This window comes from Stenella coeruleoalba (genome assembly GCF_951394435.1).
Source record: "Stenella coeruleoalba genome assembly, chromosome: 11".
Classification (NCBI taxonomy): Eukaryota; Metazoa; Chordata; class Mammalia; order Artiodactyla; family Delphinidae; genus Stenella; species Stenella coeruleoalba.
In genome coordinates, this window is record NC_137157.1 from 86,626,057 (window position 1) to 86,650,713 (window position 24,657).

A 24,657-nucleotide genomic window follows, 5' to 3' on the forward strand; every position below is an offset into this window, starting at 1 on the left:
TGCTACTTCAAAACCTTCATCAGGCTCCCAACTGCTCTACACTGTTTTAACAGACAAGAAAGAAATACAATAATACTGACTTTTAAACTACTGGATCTAGTCGCTCAGAGAAGACAACTTGTATGCTCAGGGTTGGTCTTACGCAACCCTCTATAAGTTCCATTAAATACTGCCTCCTCAGCCTTCTGTACTTGCAACACTGAGAAAACAAGAGGTCAACTTAACTACCCAAGTCACCTGGCAGATCTGCTATTCCAACAATGAATGCAGAATGTTTGGATATCACTAAAATTACAATGCTCAAATTAGCTACAGTGCAAGTGTGTGATTTCTAGTTAGATCTTAGAAAATAGTATTTGCAGGTCTTCTAACAAATGAATGTTACTAATTAAAACAAACATTTTCCAAAACGATCCCCAAATAGCAAAATCCACAGCTGGATTTTGCTGGTGGCCTTCTATTAGTAAGTTATTAAAGTTGCTTAGTTTCTGACTTGAAAACAAAACTACAAGTACGCAAATTTGCCACGTATGCTACTAAATGTATCCATCACATTATTCCTAGGTGGTTCAACTTAATTACATTTTTCTAGATAATACCACAAAAAAATCCACATGCTTCCAGGCTCTTTCTTTCAATCTAGGTACCGTACCTCTACCATTTTAAACTTCTAAAAACACACTACAACCCTCTCTTAGTTGAGATTATAACTTTATTCACAAAATCTCTCTAAATCTGCCCATGTGAAAGGGAGCTCATCCTCTTTTGAGGACATCCTCACACTTTCAGAGCATAATTAGATAATTTATCCTAACTCATCTTTTCCATGCATTTTGAAGGCAGGAACATACTTTCATGAATATATATATATTACCAGAAGCATCTTGCAAATCACAGGTATTTCTAAATACACTGGCTTATAGATTCTGACAAAAACCAATGCTAGCTAAGACATTTCACAGCAAAATCCTTATATAGTCCCATTAATAATTATTCTATTTATTTCAATATACAAGAGACATGTTATGGGCTCTAACTGTACTCAGAATTGCTAACAAAAGGTTAAGAGGCAGAGGAATGACTCAAGATTTTAGTTCAAATACTTATCTATTCTATATTCAGTACTATGTAAGATGCTAGAAGTATAAGGATGATTAAGACACAGTTCTTGCCCTGAAAGTGCTTACATGTGATCAGCAAGACATACATACAAAGCAACAACTTCAAAGGACTATAGTCAGGGGTAAGGCACAGAGTGTTATGGGAACCCTGAAAAGAAGCAATTAGCCATATTCAGTGCTTACCAATTCATTTAATTCTTACAATCCTATCAATAGTGTGGTCCTCAGATAGCCTACATCAAGAATGTTCAGCTACAGATTCTGACCATGAGAAGTTTAGCATCTAACGGATGCTGAATTCTTAGAATTTAAAAACTTACTACACGTATTTTGAGTACCAGAAAATAATGGTTTTTAAAGCTTCTGTCTTCTGTAGATTACCACATTGCCATAGAACACCACAGTCTACTACAGAAGCCACTAGCCAGATGCTGCTACTTAACATTTTAAATAAGGCTACTATAAGAAACTGAACTTTTATTTTTATTTAATTTTATTAATTTTGTTGAGGTGAATTTCACATAACATAGCATTTTAAAGTATACAATTCAGTGGTATTCAGTGTATTCACAATGTATAAACAAATACAAGGTTATACAAGGATAGCTCCACATCCTTGCCCAGACTTGTTATTTTCCATTTATTTTATTAAAACCATCCTAGTGAGTATGAAGTGTTATCTCATCGTGGTTTTTATTTGTATTTCCTTAATAACTTTTAATTTTAATTTAAAACCTGATATTCAGTTTAACTACTGAAAAAGTTTTAAATATGTTTCGAAAACTTGAGTGTGTGAATCTACTTCTCCAACTGCAAATTTTATGAAATCTAAATACAGATGAAGATGGGGGTGGTGTTAAGAGTTTGGGATTAACATATACACACTACTATATATAAAACAGATAAACAACAAAGCCTACTGTGTAGCAAGAAAACTATATTTAATATCTTGTAATAACCAATAATGGAAAATAATCTGAAAAAGAATATATATACATTTTATATATATGTATGTATAACTGAATCACTTAGCTGTACACTTGTAGCTAACACAACACTGTAAATTAACAATACTTCGATTTTTAAAAAATGGTTAGAAAAATAAATTAAATAAAGATGAATTGTTTAGCACCTGAATTAAGGGTGATGAAGTAGAATTGCCCTAATGGGTTAGTTTTGCACTGTCCAATACATTTTAGTCATTAGACACATACAGCTACTGAGCACTTAAATTGTGGCTAGTCTGAATTAAAAAGTGTTGTTAAGTATAAAATACACACCAAATTTGGAAGATTTAGTACCAAAAAAGCAGAACATCTTATTAATTATACTGTATATTGATAAGGTGCTGAAATGATATAATCAGTTAAGTCAAAGATATTACTTAAATTATTTTCACTTTTTTCAATTATTTTTAACACAGCACTGGAAAATTTTAAACAACACATTTGGGTCACACATATTTCCATTCTACAGTACTGCCATAGACTAAGCCATGCAGTACTTATTTTTCTTTTCAATTTTAGATGTCATCCCTGTATTTCCTAACACCTATCCTAAAAACATACTTTAGGGCTTCCCTGGTGGTGCAGTGGTTAAGAATCTGCCTGCCAATGCGGGGGACACAGGTTCAAGCCCTGGTCCAGGAAGATCCCACATGCCACAGAGCAGCTAAGCCCGTGCACCTCAACTACTGAGCTTGCGCTCTAGAGCCCGCGAGCCACAGCTACTGAGCCTGCGCTCTACAGCCCGTGAGCCACAACTACTGAAACCCGTGCGCCTAGAGCCCGTGCTCTGCAACAAGAGAAGCCACCGCAATGAGAAGCCCGCACACCACAATGAAGAGTAGCCCCCGCTCACCGCAACTAGAGAAAGCCCATGTACAGCAACGAAGACCCAACGCAGCCAAAAATAATAAATAAATTTTTAAAAATAAATAAAAAATAAAAACATACTTTGAATAAGCATAATTTGTGTCCCATGTGTCAGATACTTCAAGGAATACGATATAAATAAAATAGTCTTTGCCCTTGGATTCCCAGTTTAGTACTGGTTATTCAAAAAAATTTGTTGAGAAACTCCACATTTCAAATTTTAGAACTGCTTGCTACGTGACCACAGTTAAAGCAGCAATGATAATAACAGTTCTGGTCCAAGTCCTCAGGTTTAAATTGAAAGGGATTTTGTGATATGAATCCACCCAGGATTATCCTTAATTACAAGGGCCCAAATAGGCTAACAGATCCATTTTGTCCTGGGTTCCTTCAAAACTACAAAGAATAAGCCCTGGTAGTATCTAGAAGTGAGAGAGTAAATATCACAAGTTTATTTTAATCAGCAATGATTCAATGCTCAGGACATAAAATCAATAATGAGAATTCTAACAGAAAATTGTTTTATCTTTGATTTTGATTATTCATCAGTCAAGAATAAAAAACAAATCTAAAAAAGAAAATATAGAAAGTACAATGAGAATTTAGAATGAGAGAAAAAGAGTACTTTTTTTTTTTTTTTTTTTTTACGGTACGCGGGCCTCTCACTGTTGTGGCCTCTCCCGTTGCGGAGCACAGGCTCCGGACGCGCAGGCTCAGCAGCCATGGCTCACGGGCCCAGCCGCTGCGCGGCATGTGGGATCTTCCCAGGCCGGGGCACGAACCTGTGTCCCCTTCATCGGCAGGCAGACTCTCAACCACTGCGCCACCACGGAAGCCCCAAAAGAGTACTTTTAATGAAAAGAAATACAACAGAATCACACACCTTTCACTAAAACACAAATTCTTTTACCCTAACAGAGAAAGTAATTTTAAGCACCATCTAATCAATATTCCACTCATTTAGTGTTTATCCCAGAGAACAAGGTGAGAGACAAATCTGCTGCCTCAAATGGTCTTAGTGCCTTCACTCCCCTTAACACAAGCATCTCACAGTGCTGAGTGATTTTACTGTTCAAATATTCAATGTTTCACCCACACATACAACAATGACTACGGAACTCAAGCTACCACACATGGTGCTCTGGTTTAAAAAAAAAAAAAAAAAAAAAGCCTGTTTCAACAATCAGGGAAAAAACTGGTTGTTGGACATTGAGTGTTTTAAATGTTCTGTCTCCCAAATCCACTGAAACATTCAATATGTCAGCTACTCTTGTGGGCAAGTAGCTGTTATAAAATTTGAAACGTGGAATGACAGTTTTTTCAAACAGATTTGTTCGAATGAAGCAACACTAAGACTTTCTTTGCTAGTACAAAGACTGTCTTATTCATACTCATATTCCTGTTAAGTAGTATGAAAATCTACAAGGGGCGACTGAAACATAGAGCAGAAAACACCAGTTTCACAGAAGATATGGTAGTATTTATTAGCAGGTAATCTAAAGGAAAACAAAAATTCCAGGTAGAAACGCTGGTTTCCTAGTTTTGACAAATGTACCACAGAATGTGAGATGATAAGATCGGGGGAAAAAAACTGGGTGAAGGTACATTGGTACCCTCTGTACCATCTTTGCAACCTTTCTGTAATTCTAAAATCTTTCCAAAACAAAAACCTTTTAAGATTCTCAGGTAGAAAGCACAGCCTATACAAAACCACAATGAGGGCAAAATGTGACCCATTTGAGATCTACAAGTAATATAGTATGGCTGGAACACAATTTCCTATGAAGGTAAAGTAAGGGATTGAATGAGAGTAGAGAAGCAGGTAAGTATCAGATATGATATTATGCATCATGCTAAGAAATAGATTTTAATTTAGAGAGGAGTTATCAAGGATTTCAAATAGTAATAACTAAGTGAACCTTAGAAGAACTGGGAATAACAGAGTGAGAAGTAGTAATAATATTCAAAATACCCTGAGAGGCAAGCAAATCGATAGGATTTGCTAATGCATGGGGCGGTGGGGCAGTATAGGAAAAGTTAAGAGAAGAATCAAGACTATTTCAGGGCTCTTAAAGTCAGGGTAACTGGATGGAAGATCTTAGTATTTACTGAGTCTAAAACAGAACCATGTTTGAAATGGAAAACCAAGATTTTGTACATGTTAAGTTCAAAATGCCCTATTAGACATCCAAGCTGAATATTCTATTCTGGAATCCAAGAGGGAAAGTCAGGGCTAGAGGTAATCTGGGAGTAATCAGAATATACACAGTATTTAAAACCAAAGGACTATGGGGCTTCCCTAGTGGCGCAGTGGTTGAGAGTCCGCCTGCCGATGCAGGGGACACGGGTTTGTGCCCCGGTCCGGGAAGCTCCCACATGCCGTGGAGCGGCTGGGCCCGTGAGCCATGGCCGCTGAGCCTGTCCCCTGCATTGGCAGGCGGACTCTCAACCACTGCTGCCACCAGGGAAGCCCTAGGGTGAGAATTTTTGACAGCACTCTCCAACATTTAGAAGTGAGGCAGAACAGAGGTCAGCAAAGCAGACTGGGAAGAAGCAGCCACTGAGTCTGGGTGGGGATGAACAACAGGCAAGTGTGATATCAAGGAGGCCCAGAGAAGAAAGAGTAAAAACAAGATCCCATATGCAACATGCACATAGTAAACACAGCATACATCTTTCTTCCCCTGTGCCTTTTTCCCTCCTTTCAACGAGCACTGAATTGGTAACCTCATTTACCAGAGAAATATTGCTTAGTTATCAGCTTTTATAACTAACAAAGTTCACCTAGTGTTATAATAAGCGGTATTTCTCTTACAGGTCCCCCCATAAGAGAAATATCTTGTAAACAGAAGTTCTTAAGCCTGGGTACACACCCAAATCACCAGAAAGATTTCTTTAAATATAGCAACAACAGGCAGCACATCCCAGAGATTCTAATTTAATTGGTCATGGGTGCAACTCAGGCACCAGAATTTGAATACCAAGTGGCACAGCTCATATAGTAAAAAAAGAACTACCTCTTGATTCTTACCAGATTTCCAAATAATGAGATCCCTACCATTCTCAACAGTGACCAATCGGTTTTTCATTTCTGGAGGGGAGAGGAATCACCTTTTGTTTTTCAGTATCATCATGTTCACTGCAGCTATTTTCCTTATTTTACTCAAACTGTACCATCTTTGGTCAGTGGGAGCCTGCTAAAAACTGTCTGCCGAGGCTAGGGAACATGAGAGCTTCAAATACACAGACACACAGAGACATACACACAGAGAATTAAAGCTAGAACAGGGTGCTTTAAGCTTTGTGTTATTACAGAGAATGTCTGTTGAAAAGCAAAAGATTCTCACAAAAAAATATATATATACACATATATATAATTTAAAAAGATACATAATAAATATATATAAAATTTTAAAATGTATTTTATACATATATCTGTGAGGTGATGGATGTATTAATTAACTAGATGGAGGGAATACTTTCACAATTGACTAATGCATATCAAATCATCATGACGTATACTTTAAGTATCTTACAATTTTATTTGTCAATTATACCTCAAAAATGCTGGGGGGAAAAAGCAGAAGATTTTTTAAATTATCAGTATCGACTAACATTATAAAACAGGTTACAAAGGAACTGAAGAGGGAAATTATTGCATCACCCATCGCAGTGTATGATGTATTATTAGCATCACTATGTCCTGTAAAAATTACCAGAATTTGCCTGTGTGCACAACTGTAAGCCACCCACAGGAATAAAGATATGATAGTTTAAGTCTGGTTTGATAAAATTTCTTTTTTTTTCATCGACAATTTAGGCTACGTTCTTGATTCCAAAACACCTAAAAAGACTGTCTATTTCATGTATAAGGCCTGAAAGAAAATCTGAGTTTTTCAAGCAATACTCTATCACAATAAGAAGTCACTCAGATGTGTCACTATTATGAACGAAGCCAATCATGTTGAGCTGCTGGAGACTAGCTGCTGAGGAAAACTTACAATAAATTCATTAACCCATGACAACTAAGTGACGACAAGTACTGTGTTCAAAGTAAACAGAAATACTAGAGTAGGGGAGAAACATGTAGGAAGAAAAAAAAAACTATGGAGCCTATCTGAAAAGTTCAACTATGTAATTTCTAACATACTATACAAATTTGTCCAGACAAGCCACTGCCACACTGGCAAAAAAGGAAATCAAAACGATCACCAAACATGCTATGTATGACTAATTTTTATTTTCTTCAGTTAAGTAAAATATTTCTGAGCATGGTGAGTTGAAGCCAATTAGCCATGATAAAGCTTAATACCAAATGACTAAGAAAAATCAAAATCACACTTAAAAAAAAGAAGACCAGAGAATAGTTGAAAGAATTCCAAAATCCTAGTCCTATAAACACATGTAATGTTTTCCAAACCTTTAATAATAAAAGGTTTCACTACGTTAAACAAAATGGCAGCAGCAACTCCCCTTCACACAAACTCTAAATGCACATACAAAGCAAGGGTGTATACACAAGACAAAGAGAATATGGGGAGAGGCCGGGGCAGAAGGTGCTTATCTAGGAATAATCTTTGCACTTTAATTATAAAAGATAAACATTATTAAAAGAAAAAACTATATTTACATTTTAGGAGTATGTTTGATTTTACAAAACTAAAATTTCATAACGAGCTGACATGATCAATTATTTTCATATGACATTAACTTCTTCTCAAGCACAAAACAACAAGTTTAAGAAACATCAAATGTAACTTAAACATAAATGACACATCCATGACTTTCATTTATTTCCCATGTCAACTCAATTAGGTCTTACAGACTTCCAGTTTCTAGCCTTTGCCATTACCAACACTCCAATGGACTTTTACCATCTGAATCTTTAGACAGTTGCTCCAGAAGCCACATGAGCAAAAACTGATAAACATATAAAAATCTGTATTAAATGAGCATCAAAATGATAGTCATGTATGATAAGCCAAAGAATAACATACAGCTTCCCTGGTGGCGCAGTGGTTAAGAATCCACCTGCCAGTGCAGGGGACACATGTTCGAGCCCTGGTCCGGGAAGATCCCACATGCCGCGGAGCAACTAAGTCTGTGCGCCACAACTAGTAAGCTTGCACTCTAGAGCCTGCAAGCCACAACTACTGAGCCCTCGTGCCACAACTACTGAAGCCCGTGTGCCTAGAGCCCATGCTCTGCAAGTAGAGAAGCCACCACAATGAGAAGCCTGCGCACTGCAACGAAGAGTAGCCCCCGCTCGCCGCAACTAGGGAAAACCCACGTGCAGCAACAAAGACCCAATGCAGCCAAAAATTAAATAAATTTATTTTAAAAAAAAAGAATAACATAATACATGAGTCATTCTGTAGACAGATGATTGACTGACTGATAGAATAAAGAGTAGAAAGCACTGAAAGTAGAATGTCAACTTATAAACTTAGATGGTAAGAGAGAAAAAAACTCATTTTGTAACCCTCATAGTAATAAATGATTCAGGCAAGAAACATTAATGGATACTAAAACTAGTTCTAATGGGGAACAATATATTCACATAGTTCAAAGTATCTCTCCAAAAATTAATCATTAATTGTAAAGGGACAAATAAGCTTATGGTAGAGAACCTGGCAAATTCCACCTTAACCAAGTGATGCTAGGTAATTTCATCCATGATGGAACAAACTCTCATCAAGTGTCCCCTGAAGTGATACTGTGACAATTTTATTCTATTTTCACCAAAAATGCATAAACTGAATCTGATCACATCAAACAACCCCCAAGTGGGCAACATACTACAAAATAAAATGTTTATACTTTTCAAAAATATTAGTGCTATAAAAGATAAAGACAGGCTGAGGAAACTGTAAGTTTTAAGGAGTCATGAAAACTAAATGTAATGCATGATCCTCAACTGGATGCTAAACCAAGGGGGGAGAAAAACGGCTATGAAGGACATTATTGGGACAATTAGTGAAATCTGAATAGCTGATGGCATCAATGTTAAATTTTTGGAACTTGGTAACTGTACTAAGGTTATGTAAATGAACGTCCTTGCTCTTAGGAAATAACACACACTGAAGTATCTAGGGATACGGCTCCTCTTAAATGGTTCCCCCAAAATAGTGTGCACGCGTGTGCGTGTGTGTGTATGTAGGAAAAAAGGGAGGAAAGAAGAGAGAGAGATGGGGGGAGGGAGACAGATGGAGAGATGGATGATGTACTGCTGGATGGAAAGATACAGAGAAAGAAAATGTGGCAAAATGTTAACTGGTGAATCTGGCTGAAGGGTATACAGGAGTTCTTTACCCATACATGTGTGAGAGAGAAATATATGGGAGTTCTTGTATCTTTTCTGCAAGTTGAAATTTTTCAAAATTAAAAGTTTAAAAAATCTGTGCTTTAGAAAAAGTACCATAAAAAGTCAAGAAAAAGGTCAAAATGGGGAAAATATTTAATTCCTATCACAGGAGGGAAATTTTTTCCTACTTTATAAAAAAGAATAATGAGCTCAAAAAGGATTTCCATTCTAAAAATACAAAATAATTAATACAGAGGAAAAATGATGTGAATACATAGAAAAGTATTTATACTGTATTTACACTGTATGTGTCTGCACTGTATATAAGTAGAAATGTGTTACCATATACCGGCAGATTGGTAAAGATAGAATAACAAGCCTCAAGGTTGTTGAGAAACAGGCACTATATTATACACTGCTGGTTAGAATACAAATTGGTACGTTTTTCTGTAGGGGGAATAATACCTTTCAAAAGCAAGCCTAGACATATACCCTTTGACTGAACAAAATAGCTTCTAGGAATTTATATTAGCTCACAAAAGTAGTTTATAAAAATGTGTTAACTGATTATATTGTGGAAAACTGGACCAACAAAATCCATCAAGGAATGATTAAATAAAATGTGGTAAACTATTACATAGAAAGATCACACAACCACTAAAAAGTTAATTTATTGACATGAAATGATGTCCAATACAAAACTAAAATGGTAGGCTAGGGAATTCCTGGTCCAGAAACTAAGATACAGCAAGTCAAGCAACATGACCCCCCCAAAAAAAAAAAAAGGTACAATACACGTAGGTGCAAAATGATCCCATTTATTTCTTTACTTTGTACATATATGTTAAGAAGTCAAATATCATAGATAGTTAGATTATAGTTCCACTATCTTCTTATTTAAGCTTGTCAATGTCAAATTTTTTAATATGAAGCAAGCATAACCTTCAGAACACACTTATTTCCATGTGACAGAGTGGAGGAAGAAGAGCGAGTCTACTAGGAACTAAGGAAAAGCTTTGCTGGCTGTGAACTCCCAACGTCTGTCGTAGCCAGGCAACACTAGGCACTATACTAGCCCTTCCTTTCCCTATCCCTCCATCCCTTTTATTTATTCAGGCTTCATTCTAAAGAATTAACAACTTTAAATGTTTTCAGTAAAGACAGTGTACATTTTAAAAAATTTCTCTTCAAGATGATTCTATCAATTATCCCACACACAAACCATCCAACCACAAAGCAGCCACACCGATGCTGTTTAAGATATGAACACAACTGAACTCTCTGGCAAGTGCTTGAAGCCTATGGTAAAAATAAAAGACAAAAAATACAATGCAAACTCCTTATAATAATCGGATTCCAGACTAGAAGGTAATAAGAGATAAGAACAGTAATGCAAAGAAAACATTTTGCAACCAATTACTTTTATACTTAATTTCTAGAGAGTCCAAGCTCACTAGTCAGAAATTTTTTTTACATATTTTCAAATTGCCACCATATAGTATCGCTAAATATATGAAACTACATGTGATTCCCTAAATAGTCCACTCATTCTTTTATGCTTCCTTTTCTTTCTTTCAAAAGTACATATTTCTGTAATTAGTGGTGAGTTGCACAAACCTGTGAATACACTAAAAACTACTTAATTATACACTTGGTAAGTTTTATGATATGTAAATTTTTATTTTTATTTTTTTTGCGGTACGCGGGCCTCTCACTGCTGTGGTCTCTCCCGTCGCGGAGCACAGGCTCCGGACGCGCAGGCTCAGCGGCCATGGCTCACGGGCCCAGCGGCCATGGCTCACAGGCCCAGCCGCTCCACGGCATGTGGGATCTTCCCGGACTGGGGCACGAACCCGTGTCCCCTGCATCGGCATGCGGACTCTCAACCACCGCGCCACGAGGGAAGCCCCTGTAAATTATATTACACACACACACACTTCTGAAATGACCTCCCTATTACCATGAGACAAAACTCTTAGCTCTGTTACGATCCTCCTCATCTTATACTGAGGGTTGGCAAAGAATTTTTAAATAGAATGTAAGAAGCACTAACCATAAAAGTGATAAATTAGATTTCATTAAAACTAAAAACTGTTCTTCAAAAGATCTCATTAGGAAAGGTGAGAAGGATAACCAAAGACAGACTGGAAGAAGGCATTTACAATATACATATCTGACAAAGGACTTGTATCCAAAATATATACAAAACTTTATATAATAATAAAAGACAAATCATTCAATAAAATAATAGAAAAGGGCTTGAATAGGCACTTCATCCAAAAAAGGAAATTCAAATAGCCAAAAGCCCATGAAAATGTGTGCAACATATCATTACTCACCAGGGAAATAAAAATTAAAGCCACAATGGGATACCCCTACACAGACACCAGAATGGCTAAAATTAACAAGATGGCAAATACCAAACTACAGAGCAACTAAAACTCTCATTCACTGCTGGTGGTAATGTAAAGTGATATGACCAATCTGAAAAAGAGTTTGTAGTTGCTAAAGCTAAATATGCCATATTCTATGACCCAGTAATTCCACTCCTAACGATGCAACGAAGAGAAATGAAATGAGTACATGTGTGCCATCAGAAGACATGTAGACAGTGTGTTTAGGACAGCTTGATTAATAACAGCCAAAGACTAGAAAACCATGAGCAGAAGAATGGATAAACTATGGTTTATTGGACACTGGAATGCTACACAGCAGTTTTTTTTAATGACTGATACCTACAAGGACAAATCTCACCGCTATTTTGTTGAGTGAAAAAAAGCCAGACACAAAAGTTCATACAACTAAGCCAGGACGATAGAAATCGTAACATGGCCTGGGGGAAGGAGTAGAGGATGGAGGGGGATAGACTGGGAAGGGACACTGAGTATTTTTACTGAAAATATTCTTCATCAGAATGGTAGTTACACAGGTGCATACAAACATACGAAACAAACCTGTAAAGTGCTGAACACTTAAGTGTACTTTAAATACTTTATTGTACATTATATCATGTTACAACTAAAAAAATTTTTTTCAAAGGGACTTGCCTCAAGCATCATCACCTCATCACCTCCTCTCTATAGCCAACTCCCACTCACCTCCTACTACTGTTTTCCAGCCCCATTCATCACTAATTCATGTTTCCAGAGAACCTTTTGAAGGTCACTATAGTGACCTATAGTGACATTTCACTACTTAAATCTACTTATATCTGTATAAACCTAAAGATGTAAGTTCCCTGATGGGCAGAGGCCTGCCTTTCCTACTCACCTTGCTTCCCAAATGCCTAGCACGTTGCCATGTACTACAGACATCAAAAAATGTTTTTTTGATTCAAATGGTTCCTATGATTTATAGAACAATGCCTCACACTCCTTAACTTCTGCCTTTTAAAGACATTTTCTTCCCCCCTCTCCAATGGGAATCTTCTCTAGTTTCTAAAAAGAGATCTGGGGAGGGAAATCCATTTGTACAAGCTGTGAAATTAACCTGAACATCATAATCGACCAGCAACAGAATTGCTGCCTTAAAGAAAAATATATGGAAATAAAACGAGAAATGAAATGATTCCTTTACTTTAACAACAATAATCTCTTACATTTACTAGCTATATACTGTACAACTCTATGAGGTAACTATTATTACCAGTTATGTGTTAGATGGGAAGTTCAAAAAACTGTCCCAGGTCACGTACTTCAGGGCCAGGATCTGTAGTATGACTATAGGGAAGACTAGGGGGTTAACATTATAGGACCCACATGCCAACAGAAGGCTCCATGAGACTATTTTAAAAAGAACAAAAGAAAAGAAATCCAAATGGTTAAACATATGAAAAGATGCCCTACTTCATCAATAATAAAGGAAAAGCAAAACTACATCAGGGGAGCGAATTCCCTAACGGTCCAGTGGTTAGGACCTGGCACTTCCACTGCATGGGCCTGGGTTTTGATCCCTGATCAGGGAACTAAGATCCTGAAAGCTATGAGGCGCGGCCAAAAAATAAAAATAAAAAACTACATCAGGATGCAATTTCTCATCTATTAGATGGGCAAAAACACAAAAGTTTGACAACACCCTCTTAGCAAAGCTGTGAAGAAGGCAGACACTCTAACATTGCTGATGAGGACACAACCCCTAGAGAGGGCAGTTTGGCAGTATTTATCAAAATTACCAATGCTTATATAGCCTTTGATCCAACCACTCACATTATTTTGGGAATTTCTCCTACATATACAATTACACATGTACAAGATGACATATGTTCAAAGATTTATCACTGCAGTACTATTTGCAACAGGAAAAGACTAAAAACAACCCAAGTATCTATACAAGTTTGCTTAAATAAACTGCTACAGCAACAAAATGGAATACTGTAAAACTGTTTAAAAAGAGAATATTGTCTATGAACAGATATGAAAAGATCTCTACTAGAAAGTATGTTACAAAAGCAAGGTACACATACATACAATAAAAATGTTAATAACGGGAAATTTGGTATAGGACATACAGTAACTCTGCAATCTTTGTAATATTTCTATAAATCTAAAACTGCTCTAAAATAAAAAGCTTATAAAAAATAAGATACAGACAGTATATAGTTTATTAGATTTTGTGTAAAAGGAAGGAGAATGATCTTATATATGTATCTGCTTGTAGTTTCATAAAGAATTCACTACTAAGAACAATGGTTATATATTCGGGGGAGCGAAAATAAGGAACAAGAAAGGGAGCAAGATTTCTCAATTAAATTTTTTCTTTATAATTTTTTAAATTGTTAATGATTGTCTTTCCCAAAAAAATTAAGTAATTTTTAAAAAAATAACTCTACAAGAATAATCTCCTTCTCTAACGAAACCCAAGGGAAGTTTCTGGCACAGTATTTATATACCAGCAGATACTGTGTTAACTTATGAAACTTCTTTAAATACAAACTTTTAACCTCTATGGTATACACTTTCCATAATTACAAACCAAAATATTTTAACTTTTAATGAGGATAAAAGGAAAAATGGTCTTTACAGAAAATTGCTCTTTGTACAGATTTCCCCAAATACATCTATTTGACTCGGTAATTTATGACTGAGCTCAGTAGCATGACCTCAAAACTGAGTGAAAAGAATCAAATCCCTTCATGTTCTACAATTTCATTTTTTCATATAATAATCAGTACTGTTTGCTAATAAAAAGGTTCAAACCTATGACAGTGAGAAAATATAATTAGAGCACGAGGTATTAACCACAACCAAGCAATTTTAAAGACATACATTCAAGTCACTGATCTGCACACTAGCTGTTTTCAAGACCCTACCTTCACAGTGACTTTTTTCTGGTCTTCAAATTTTTAAAAATTAGATTAAATTATCTTTACCTTCATCTATTTTATAAATTCCATGCATCTATGGGAATGTTAAAACAAATGGTTCTTTAAAAAACTTTTAGAACGGCAAAAGTATGCCCATTAAAAAACGTGTTAACTTGAAGTGAAAAAAAAAACTCACATACACTTACTTACCTTAAAAGGTTTGTCTCCACTGTGTGTCAGCATATGCCTCTGTAACCAACTCTGACTGGTTGACGGAGTGTTATATACTTTACAACCTTTCCATAAGCAAACAAATACCTGTTAAAAGAAGAGCCATAATTGTTTTCATCACTTATTTCAACAAGGACTTTTATTCCTTGTAAATTCAAATAAACATGTTGGAAGTCTTCAATTCACAGAGACATTTATTGTACAAGTCAATCAAAATGCTTACTGTAGATAAACTTCCTGAACTTCCAGAATGAGAGGTATAGTTTTAACCCTTCCCCATTAAGGCTGCTGTCCATTCCCTCAATAAGGAACTGATACACCAATCCCAAAGTGCCATTCAGAAGGAAATATACAAAATATTAACAATATAGCCCTAGGAACTAGAACCATGGACCATTATTTACATTTTTTGTATTTACTGCATGAGGGAACAAGCATGTATTAATTGTAAATATCAGAAATATATTAAGGTATAAAGAAACAATGAAAATAAATCAAAACAGTCAATTGGTGGACACTCATTCAAAGAATGAGTAAACAAATTATCCAATTACAGTCTTTCTGCTCTTGATTTCCTATTCTCAAATGTATACTAACACTACTTATGTTTATATTGTTCTACTTATTAAAAATGATTTCCAATTATCTTGCTTATGAAGCAAAATCTAATATAGAATGTTAAAATTAATATAGCTGCAAAAGCAATGTCATGAGATACTTCTATCATCATAATAGATCCACATTCTTGGGTTCAGGCAACCGAGTGTGACTGGGTTAACAACTAACAACATAATCTTTTTCCTACCATTGAGGTATCAATTTTTTGACCGATTCTACTTTTATCAAACTGAACACTGAAAACTGCTCCCCATCATCAGTAAAAGAAGTACGAATCTACTGTAACCGCTACCTTCAAAAACCATATATAGGCTCTGTTCTTTTCTAAGGTTATAACAATTATAGATAGAGCCACACTCTGAAGATTATAATGTACTGCATATAGAACAGAACAAAGCTACACACAGGACTGAGGAAACAATCATTAAACAGTAAGTGTAAAATAAAATTTTTTATAAGTCTAGAAAAACAGTCTAAAGTAACTGAGATCAATTTTTACTCAAAATCATTTTACAAGACAACACTGCTGCTGCTGTTTGATACGCTTAAAGAATGTTAGCGCACATCTCGATTCTACAACAGATTTGCTGGTTTCTTTTAGTTAAGCAGATATTGTAAGTCATAACATTTCCTCCTTGGTACTTAAAATTCCTGACCCTAATACATGTTTATAAAATTATTCCTAAAGTTACCAGAATTAAAAGCTACTTTTTAAATGAATGTAGACAAAATTTTCTTTAGGTAAACTGTAAAACCCACTGCAAAGTAATACAATGCAACCTGTAAAAGTCTAACAAGCATGCATAAGGAAAATTCCATTACTATTAGTAAAGTGAGATCAGTCAGATATACTCAAATACAGAGCCAGTAAGCAGCATAATTTACATGCTCAAAGGGAGCGAAAGAAAGCCTACTTTTACTAATTAGATTCCTTCTGCAGTAAAATGATACAAAAAGATTTTATATTAAAGAAGAGAGACACAATCTAAAGTCAGGAAGGGGTTTGAATGGATGATCTCATGGTTCCTTTAAGCTCTTAGGAAAAAACTAGCTCAGTTTTTCACAAAATGTGAACATGTAAAAGGGAAGCAAATGTCTTTGATATTTATTTTGTCTCAAATCAGTCTGCTCTTTCAAGCTCTGTCTAAAATGAAGGCTATAATTTTGTATCCCATAATTTTTAGCCACATTAAATGTGCTAACATTTTCAATTTCCTCTGTTAAAAGGTATTTAATAAACAGAGGACAAAATATTCGATAAACTGTCCAAATACAAGAATAAAATATTTCTCATTTCTTGCAAAAGATATAACCAACTTCATGTTGTGTTCAGGAGATACCAGATTGGCAATCAAAACACAAAGTAACCTCCTAAGATTGATTCCACTTCCTAGCAGCATTCGGATTTAACCATGAGAGTCTAAAAATATCATTTTAAATAACATAGAGGTAACTCATTCGAGTCTTTGAATAATAATATCCTATTATCGCCCCTCCTCAAAATCTCCCTCTGGCCCTCTTCCCTCAAACACACCAAAGAACATATACAAAAGTGAACTTAATAAAATGACACATGTAAAATCACCCCTGCAACAAGAAACAAACAGATTTCTTTCTGGCAACTGCTTTTAAAGTAAGAAATAGTTAAGACAGAAAAAAAACAGAACACTAATGGATCTTACGGAACCACTGAAATCCTACAAGATTAAGTTCCCTGCCTACCAAGACTTACGTGTATATTAAGAGGACACAGGGGTTTGAAATTTGATTAGTAAAACAGCTCAGCCTCGTTCCTGAAATCCAGTCATGCACAGAAGTACGAGCCGAAGAACACAATTCTATTTTACTTAACAAAAAAGGTTAAATTTTTCTTGCTTTTTATTTTTTTTTTTATAAATTTATTTATTTATGTTTGGCTGCGTTGGGTCTTCATTGCTGCGTGCGGGCTTTCTCTAATTGCGGTGAGCAGGGGCTACTCTTCGTTGCGGTGCGCAGGCTTCTCATTGCTGTGGCTTCTCTTGTTGCAGAGCACAGGCTCTAGGCACATGGGCTCAGTAGTTGTGGCACACAGGCTTAGTTGCTCCCCGGGATGTGGGATCTTCCCGGACCGGGGCTCGAACCTGTGTCTCCTACACTGGCAGCCAGATTCTTAACCACTGCGCCACCAGGGAAGTCCCTGTTTTTATTTTTTAAATACAAGAAAGTACTCTCATGATTCTTTTTTAAAAAGGTATATTCATAAAAGGTGTTTAAATGGTAAGTTCCTTTAATGTAGAATTAAGTATCCACCCACTTTGAAAGGGTCAGGAAAATCTAAACTCCACCTGATTTCATCCTTCAAATATAAAGTCCACATGACATGGCAACACAAACAGCTTACTGGAAAGTAAAGAAGTTTCTAAGCTGTTATATGACAGTTTTGTTTTTCCCAGGGCAAAGATTAGAGTGGGATGAGAAAAAGAACAGGAATTAATATAGTATTTAGATCTTACTAACTTACTGCTCCAGAAAAACTGTCATCTTTCAGTAATTAGAAACATAAAATCCTGCAGAATTATCAATAATTTACTCATTTGTTTCTGTTCTATTATGACAGTTTAACACTTGGAGTAGAAAGAAGAGAAATAAAAATTCTTTAAAAATGTCATCAAAATCAGCTGTTTTCCACTATACATGAGTTATCTAGAATAGTCAATTTTATAGAGGCAGAAAATAGAATAGTGGTTACCAGGGGTTAGCGGAAGAGACGATTAGGGAGTTATTGTCTAATAGGTACAGATTTCAGTTTGGGATAATGAAAAAGTTCCAGAGAATGACAGTAGTGATGACTGCACAACAATGTGATGTACTTAATGCCACTGAACTGTACATTTAAAAACAATTAAAATGATTTCTTTTTAATTTCCCTTCCAAGAGGTCGTTTTAAAAAAAAATGTTCCAACCAACAACTACTCTATTGTAGATGAGATCGGGCGCGTTCAGGGTGGTACGGCCGTAGACACAACTATTCTATTTTAAAGCACAAACTAGATCAAGATTTCCTGTCTTATCTAGCAGTATCAAGTTTTCAAATTCTCATTCACACTTTCATTCTGAAAGCTTAAGTCTAGATATCAAAGACTGATATGTAGAAATAAATGGAAACTATTTTCTTCATTAAGCTGATTCTTTACGTTTGCAGTTTAGCAACTGATGTCCTTCAAAGATCAGGACATCTTTCTGAAGTCAATAGCATTACTCTTAAAATTAGCCAGAAAATCTTATTATTTGTAATAAAGTAATTTTATGAATAAGCATTCAAGAAATGACATGGGGGAGGGGGTTTCCATTTCAGCAAGTTTATAGTTACTGTAGAAACACCACAACTTCATGCCTAGCTCTGTAATATCAGTAAGACACGCGCAGGTGCAGCGATTACATGATACATTCAGACTGTTAACTCCATTTTTTCTTCAAATCTGTAAAAGGCAGAAAACATTCTCCTAAAGGCTGTGTGCCAACTCAACTTGTAGGATCAAGACTTAGAAATGTGAAATTCTCCCATACCTCCTAAGAGATCGCCTACATAGCTTGGGATCCTATATGCAGTTGCGAAGTCAAGTGACTAAAAAGCATCATGCCATGGTTCAAAAGACTACCTTAGTGATATATACCAAGTGACAACAAGCACTGGCTCACAAAAGGCAACTCTGTAATGACCAAGAAACCAACTTGGTTAAGACAGTTTCACTAAAAATCTGAGATATATATATGGGGGAAATAAAGACTGTTACCAACGGAGCTTAACCACTGAGCTGGGTGGGTTACGCAGTGAAAATACCATATGATGGGCACAGTTCATTAATACACGCTTTGGTGTCTACCCAGACCCCATATACGTTAAATCTAATAATATGACAAATGTTTACTTATCAAGTAACTAAAAGATTGCTGAAACATTATAACATATTGTGATAACAGCAAATATCTCTTAAAAGAAATTTCAAATGCAACACCATTGGTAAAAACGTGAGGAGTGCCTGTTACGGTTGCGTGTTTAAAAAAAAAAAGATCAGTAATACAATCTAAATATCAATACCACCATGGAAACAGTTACCCACTTATTTAAACCAAGAAGATTTTAACCATTTTAGTATCAGTATATCTCAAAAGTGATGGCACACTGACAGGCAATGTGTGGCCTAATAAATTATCTGTACTTACAATGTGACATTAATTTCTGGAAAACATACTAAGTATGGTTAACCAAGACATAAACCTAGATGAAGTTGAAAAAAATTATAACATTATTAATTTTATAAATATTTTGGTCCATTACACTGTGCCTCACCTAATCTGCTTTAGCTCTTTATTTACTAATCAATAAAAAGTATATGAACTGACACAACTAAATGGATTCCTGAAAGAATACAGGTCAATACTAAGCCAGCTCTGACAAGACTTGGGAAAGATGATCAATTATCACAAATAATGAGTACAGATTGCCATTTAACAGGACTGTTTATATTAATCCTGGTACCAATAGTTTCTCTAGTTAATTTCAGCATCAGGGATAACTAAAGACCACTCTAACAACAGAAATCCCAAACAGTGCCAATTCCTAAATGTCCTCAACTCAAAACATCAGAAGCTTGAAATACATAGTATTCATTTACAATACTCCCACTGTATTGTAGAAAGTCTAATTTCTTCAAAGTAATATACCTAAGAGCAAATTAAAATAAAACACATAATATGTTCTATTTAATTTGATTCCATCAAATATGTGGGAAGTAAATAAAAGGGGAAAAAAAAACATTTGAAAAAAATAAACCCTGTGTAAAAGCAATCCCAAATTACTTTGAAAAAAAAAAAGCCTAACTAGCAATTATAAATTAATAAAACTAATGAAAACAGGGAGTGAAAAAAAGAAATGACAAAACCAACCCCTCCTCGCTGACCATCTACATGTATGGAACGGATGTGATCTGCCAGATCTGGACTAGAGTTGAAGGAAGCCTGGCACTGGTCCCAACAACAATTATAGGCAATATTTTTGCTTGAAGAAGTAGTGCTTCCTTGTCCATTCATCATTGCTGGAGTTGAACGCCCACTGGAAATTGTGCTGTCTACATCCATTATAGTACTGCTTATGCTACAAAAGAAGAAAAAAGGCTGTGTTATTCCTAGAAATTCACTAACATGAATATGATCTTATAAATAATTAAGATTACCACTTGACATTCTGCCCCATAAAGCATACTAACCATATTTTCCATTAGAAAACAACACTGCTTTAAAATTATTTAGTTTCAAATAATTATTCTCTGAAACTAAATTTCAAATAAATATTATTTGCAATAAAGTGCAAATCAAGGTAAGAAAAGCTAGTTCCTCAAAACCAGATGCGGGATAATTTGAGCAACTTTTGGCAGACATGAAGTCCCCAACACCATATCCTACAGAAAATAAACCAAACCACACCACACACACACACACACACACACACAGCTCTTCACATTTCATCCCTTCCACAGTTCTAAGAGGCATGATAAAGTAATAGATTCCAACTGCAAATAATTCAGAATAAAAAGATTATCTTTACAGTTCTGCAAATCACTTGTTGATCTGAAATCTTTTCTTCTATTCACTAATCTGAGAATACAACTGCTATCACATCCTACCTCTTTCCATCTCAAAGAAGTTGGGAAATTTTGCTGTATTTTCCCTTCTTAATAATAGGCAGAAAAGAGAAATCTGAGTGCAATAAAAGTTTCTCTGATTTTACCCAAGTCTAAATAAGAAGTACTTTCCTGGCCCTCATTTTTTTTTTAAACTCCTTTGCACCAAAAAGACTGAAAATGCCAATCAATCCCTTTAACTTTTTATTTACTAAACAAAGTATTACATGTTAGTAATTCTTTTATTTACTAAAAAATTATTACATTAGTAATAAAAGTAATAGAGTCATTTTGAATGTTCAAAATTTCACATCATAATAAAATGTAATACTTTGCCTTCATCTTAAAAGCAATTCATTTTCTAATTCTTTTTTCAATATCTTCTCCATAGAGAAATTACATGGACATGGCATCAATCACAGAAGGACCAACAGTAAGAATGCTTCAGACTAAATCCATTAAAAGCTATATAACTGCTTGTAATTTAAGTACCAGTAAATTATAAAACTGATACTAACTTTTAAGGGGTATGCTTCCCCCCTACCCCCAAGCTTTTATTATAGAAAATTTCAAAAACACAGAAAAATATATCTAAACCTGAACTCAGATACAGACAACAAGCTAGTGGTTACCAGTAGAGAGGCAGGAAGTGGAGAGGAGCGAGACAGGGGCAGGGGATTACGAGGTGCCAACTACTATACATAACATAAATAAGCTAGGATAAACAAGGATATATTGTACAACACAGGGAATATTGCCAATATTTTATAATAACTAGTAAATGGAATATAACCTTTAAAAGTTGTGAATCACTATGCTGTACACCTGAAAATGTATATAATATTGTACCATCAACTATATCTTAATAAAAATAATTAAATCTGAACTCAACAATTAACACTTTGTGCTGTTTTTTGTTTTTTCATTTTTGGGGGTTTTTTGGCCATGCTGCGTGGCATGCGGGATCTTAGCTCCCCAACCAGGGATCGAACCCTCACCCGCTGCATTGGAAGTGCAGAGTGTTAACCACCGGACCACCAGGAAAGTCCCTGTCCTGTTTGCTATATTGCTATAATTTGTTTTTCTCAATCATCTGCAGGTTGCAAACATAATACTTCAACCACAATTATTTCAGCACATGCCTTCTAAAAACAAGAACATTCACCTGTAACCACTACAACCTTATTTGTTCACACCCAAGAATTAAACTGAACTTTTTAAATAAGCTTAATAATGACTTGTGTCTAACATCAAATGCACCCATTTTACAAAGATAACGAAAATGTTTTTGTAGGATGTTTCAGATGTGAAAAATGTCTCAGATTTCCCTTTGAAGGATATTCACATATTTAAGTCCATCTGGCTAACTATCTACCAGTCAATACATAGATTCTAAATTGCAACTTTAAAACTTCATTCTAAAACTCTGTAATCTCAAGAAAACTCTCCAATGTGAATCAATTCTTGAATACCTGAAAATCTACTTATATACTGTTTGTTTTTGCAGGAATAAACTGTAAGTACGGTATATACTGAAACACAAGTTTTTACTTGAGCACTAGAAATTTCAAGTCTCATGAGGCCTTTATCTGCCAAATGGTTACCTATTTTCCTTATCACTTGCTTCATATATTCTAAAACACTTCAACTGTAAAGTTCATACTTTCGTAAACCATACTAATTAACTCCAAAGGCAAACAAAATATTAACAATTTTAAGTGCAATACTGTCTACATGCAGCATTACTCACTTGAAAAATAGTACTTCATGTGGATGTGGATCCTCATAAAAGGAGAACATAATGCAGGTGTTAAAGGACATGAACTTTGTCCACCATTGGCAACAAGCTGCAAATGCAATGGCAGAGGAGATAAAGGGCAGGTACCCTACCCTGGAAGACGCAAGAGACACTTCACAATTGGGCAGCATCCCCACAGAGCCTCCCAGAGCCCAGCAGGGCAAACTGGAGTCCTGCCTTATGATCCCTTCTTGACTCCTCCAACTTCTAGAAAGTGTCTAATCCTAAACCTCCAGGCTACCTTTTGGCCCCAGATCCATGCCGGAATCAGTGGTTCTCTCCAGTCTTAAGACTGATAAAGGCAACAGTCCTGATGCAGGAGAGCACAGGAGACGAGTTACAAGCAATTTCTGATTTTTGACAGGGCCCTGAGATAGATAAAGATTTCATAGAAAGTCCTTCTTCCTATAATAGTAGGATAACAAGATGCTCAGAACTAAAAGGTGACATTCCACCTGACCTTGTGTCTAGGTTCAAGCATATATTAAGATTGTTCATTCAGTTAGTTCTCCTTCCCAATGAACTTACTGATTCTGTAAAATGTGAACAAAAGCAGCCTGGTATTTTTAAGAAAACCTAAGCCAGAAAAAGCACTCACTCTATTCAGATAGTTTCAATAATTTAAAGCAGTGCTGTTCAATAATATGTGTATGAACATCTGTGATCTTATTAATCACAGATTCTGATCCGGTGGTTTGGGGGTAAGACTTGACATACTGTATTTTTAGCAAGAGCCTACTTGTTGATGCTGCTGCTACAACATTTTAAGTAGCAAGACTCTAAAAGATCTCTTTATTATTATTACCCAACTGAAACTGACCAGACTATCTAAGGAATTGTCTCATATTGTAGAATAGTAAGCTAAAGCAACCACGTGTGTGCACGTACACGTACACATACACACACACACGATGACAGAAAATCCGTAAGTTTAAAAAAAACAGAAAACCACACACACATTGTTAGAGATTCCTACGCAATATTTAGGGAAGGATGTAAGACATTTTTAACATAACAACGTTCCCTTTTTCCTCTTTTCCATGGGCCTTGTTAAGAAACTATCTGGCAGAGCAGACCCTAACGTCTAGAGTAACTACATGGATTTTATGAAAATGGTTTCCCTTGAGAATTCAAGGGCCAGTTCACACATACATACAAGAATAGCCCTTTTCTGATAACTCAAATTACTTCCAAGCAAAACATATGTCTGGTGGACGTGACCACTGTCAATAGGGCTATCAACACTGACAAGATCAGCTTGCTAAATGACAAGATACAGGAGCAGAGGAAGCAAAACATGGATGCTATGTTATGATAGAGAAGGAAGAGACCACAGTCTTGATGTAGCAGTAAAAAAGTTTGCTGACATGGCTTCAGATTCCACACTGCAAATAATCTTAAAAAAACTATCACTTGTCAAGTTTTGGTATATTACCAAATAGCCACACAATTATCTTAAAAAGTATATTAAAATACTCCTTCCTTTTCCAACTAAATATCTGCATGAGGCCAGATTTTCTTCATATGGCTCAACCAAATCAATTCATTGCACCAGGCTGAATGCAGAAGCAGGTATGAGAAACTAGTTGTTAAGCCAAACATTAAATATAAAACAATGTCACTCTTCTATGTTTTTTTTAACTGAAAAAGTTATTTTGCATTTAAAAAAACTTCCTGGGACTTCCCTGGTGGCACAGTGGTTAAGAATCCGCCTGCCAATGCAGGGGACATGGGTTCGATCCCTGGTCC

General features: G+C 35.7%; 1 protein-coding gene across 3 annotated transcripts in view; it reads right to left on the reverse strand.

The window, feature by feature from the left end:
- Positions 1-24,657, reverse strand: part of AEBP2 (AE binding protein 2) — a gene marked incomplete at its 5' end in the record, with an annotated part of 101,339 nt that overhangs the window by 26,006 nt on the left and 50,676 nt on the right. For all 3 annotated transcript variants that reach the window (XM_079938045.1, XM_079938046.1, XM_079938044.1), the window contains 2 exons: positions 14,812-14,919; positions 20,377-20,584. In XM_079938045.1, coding sequence (XP_079794171.1) covers positions 14,812-14,919; positions 20,377-20,584 — 316 coding nt within the window. The remainder of the gene's footprint in view (positions 1-14,811; positions 14,920-20,376; positions 20,585-24,657) is intronic.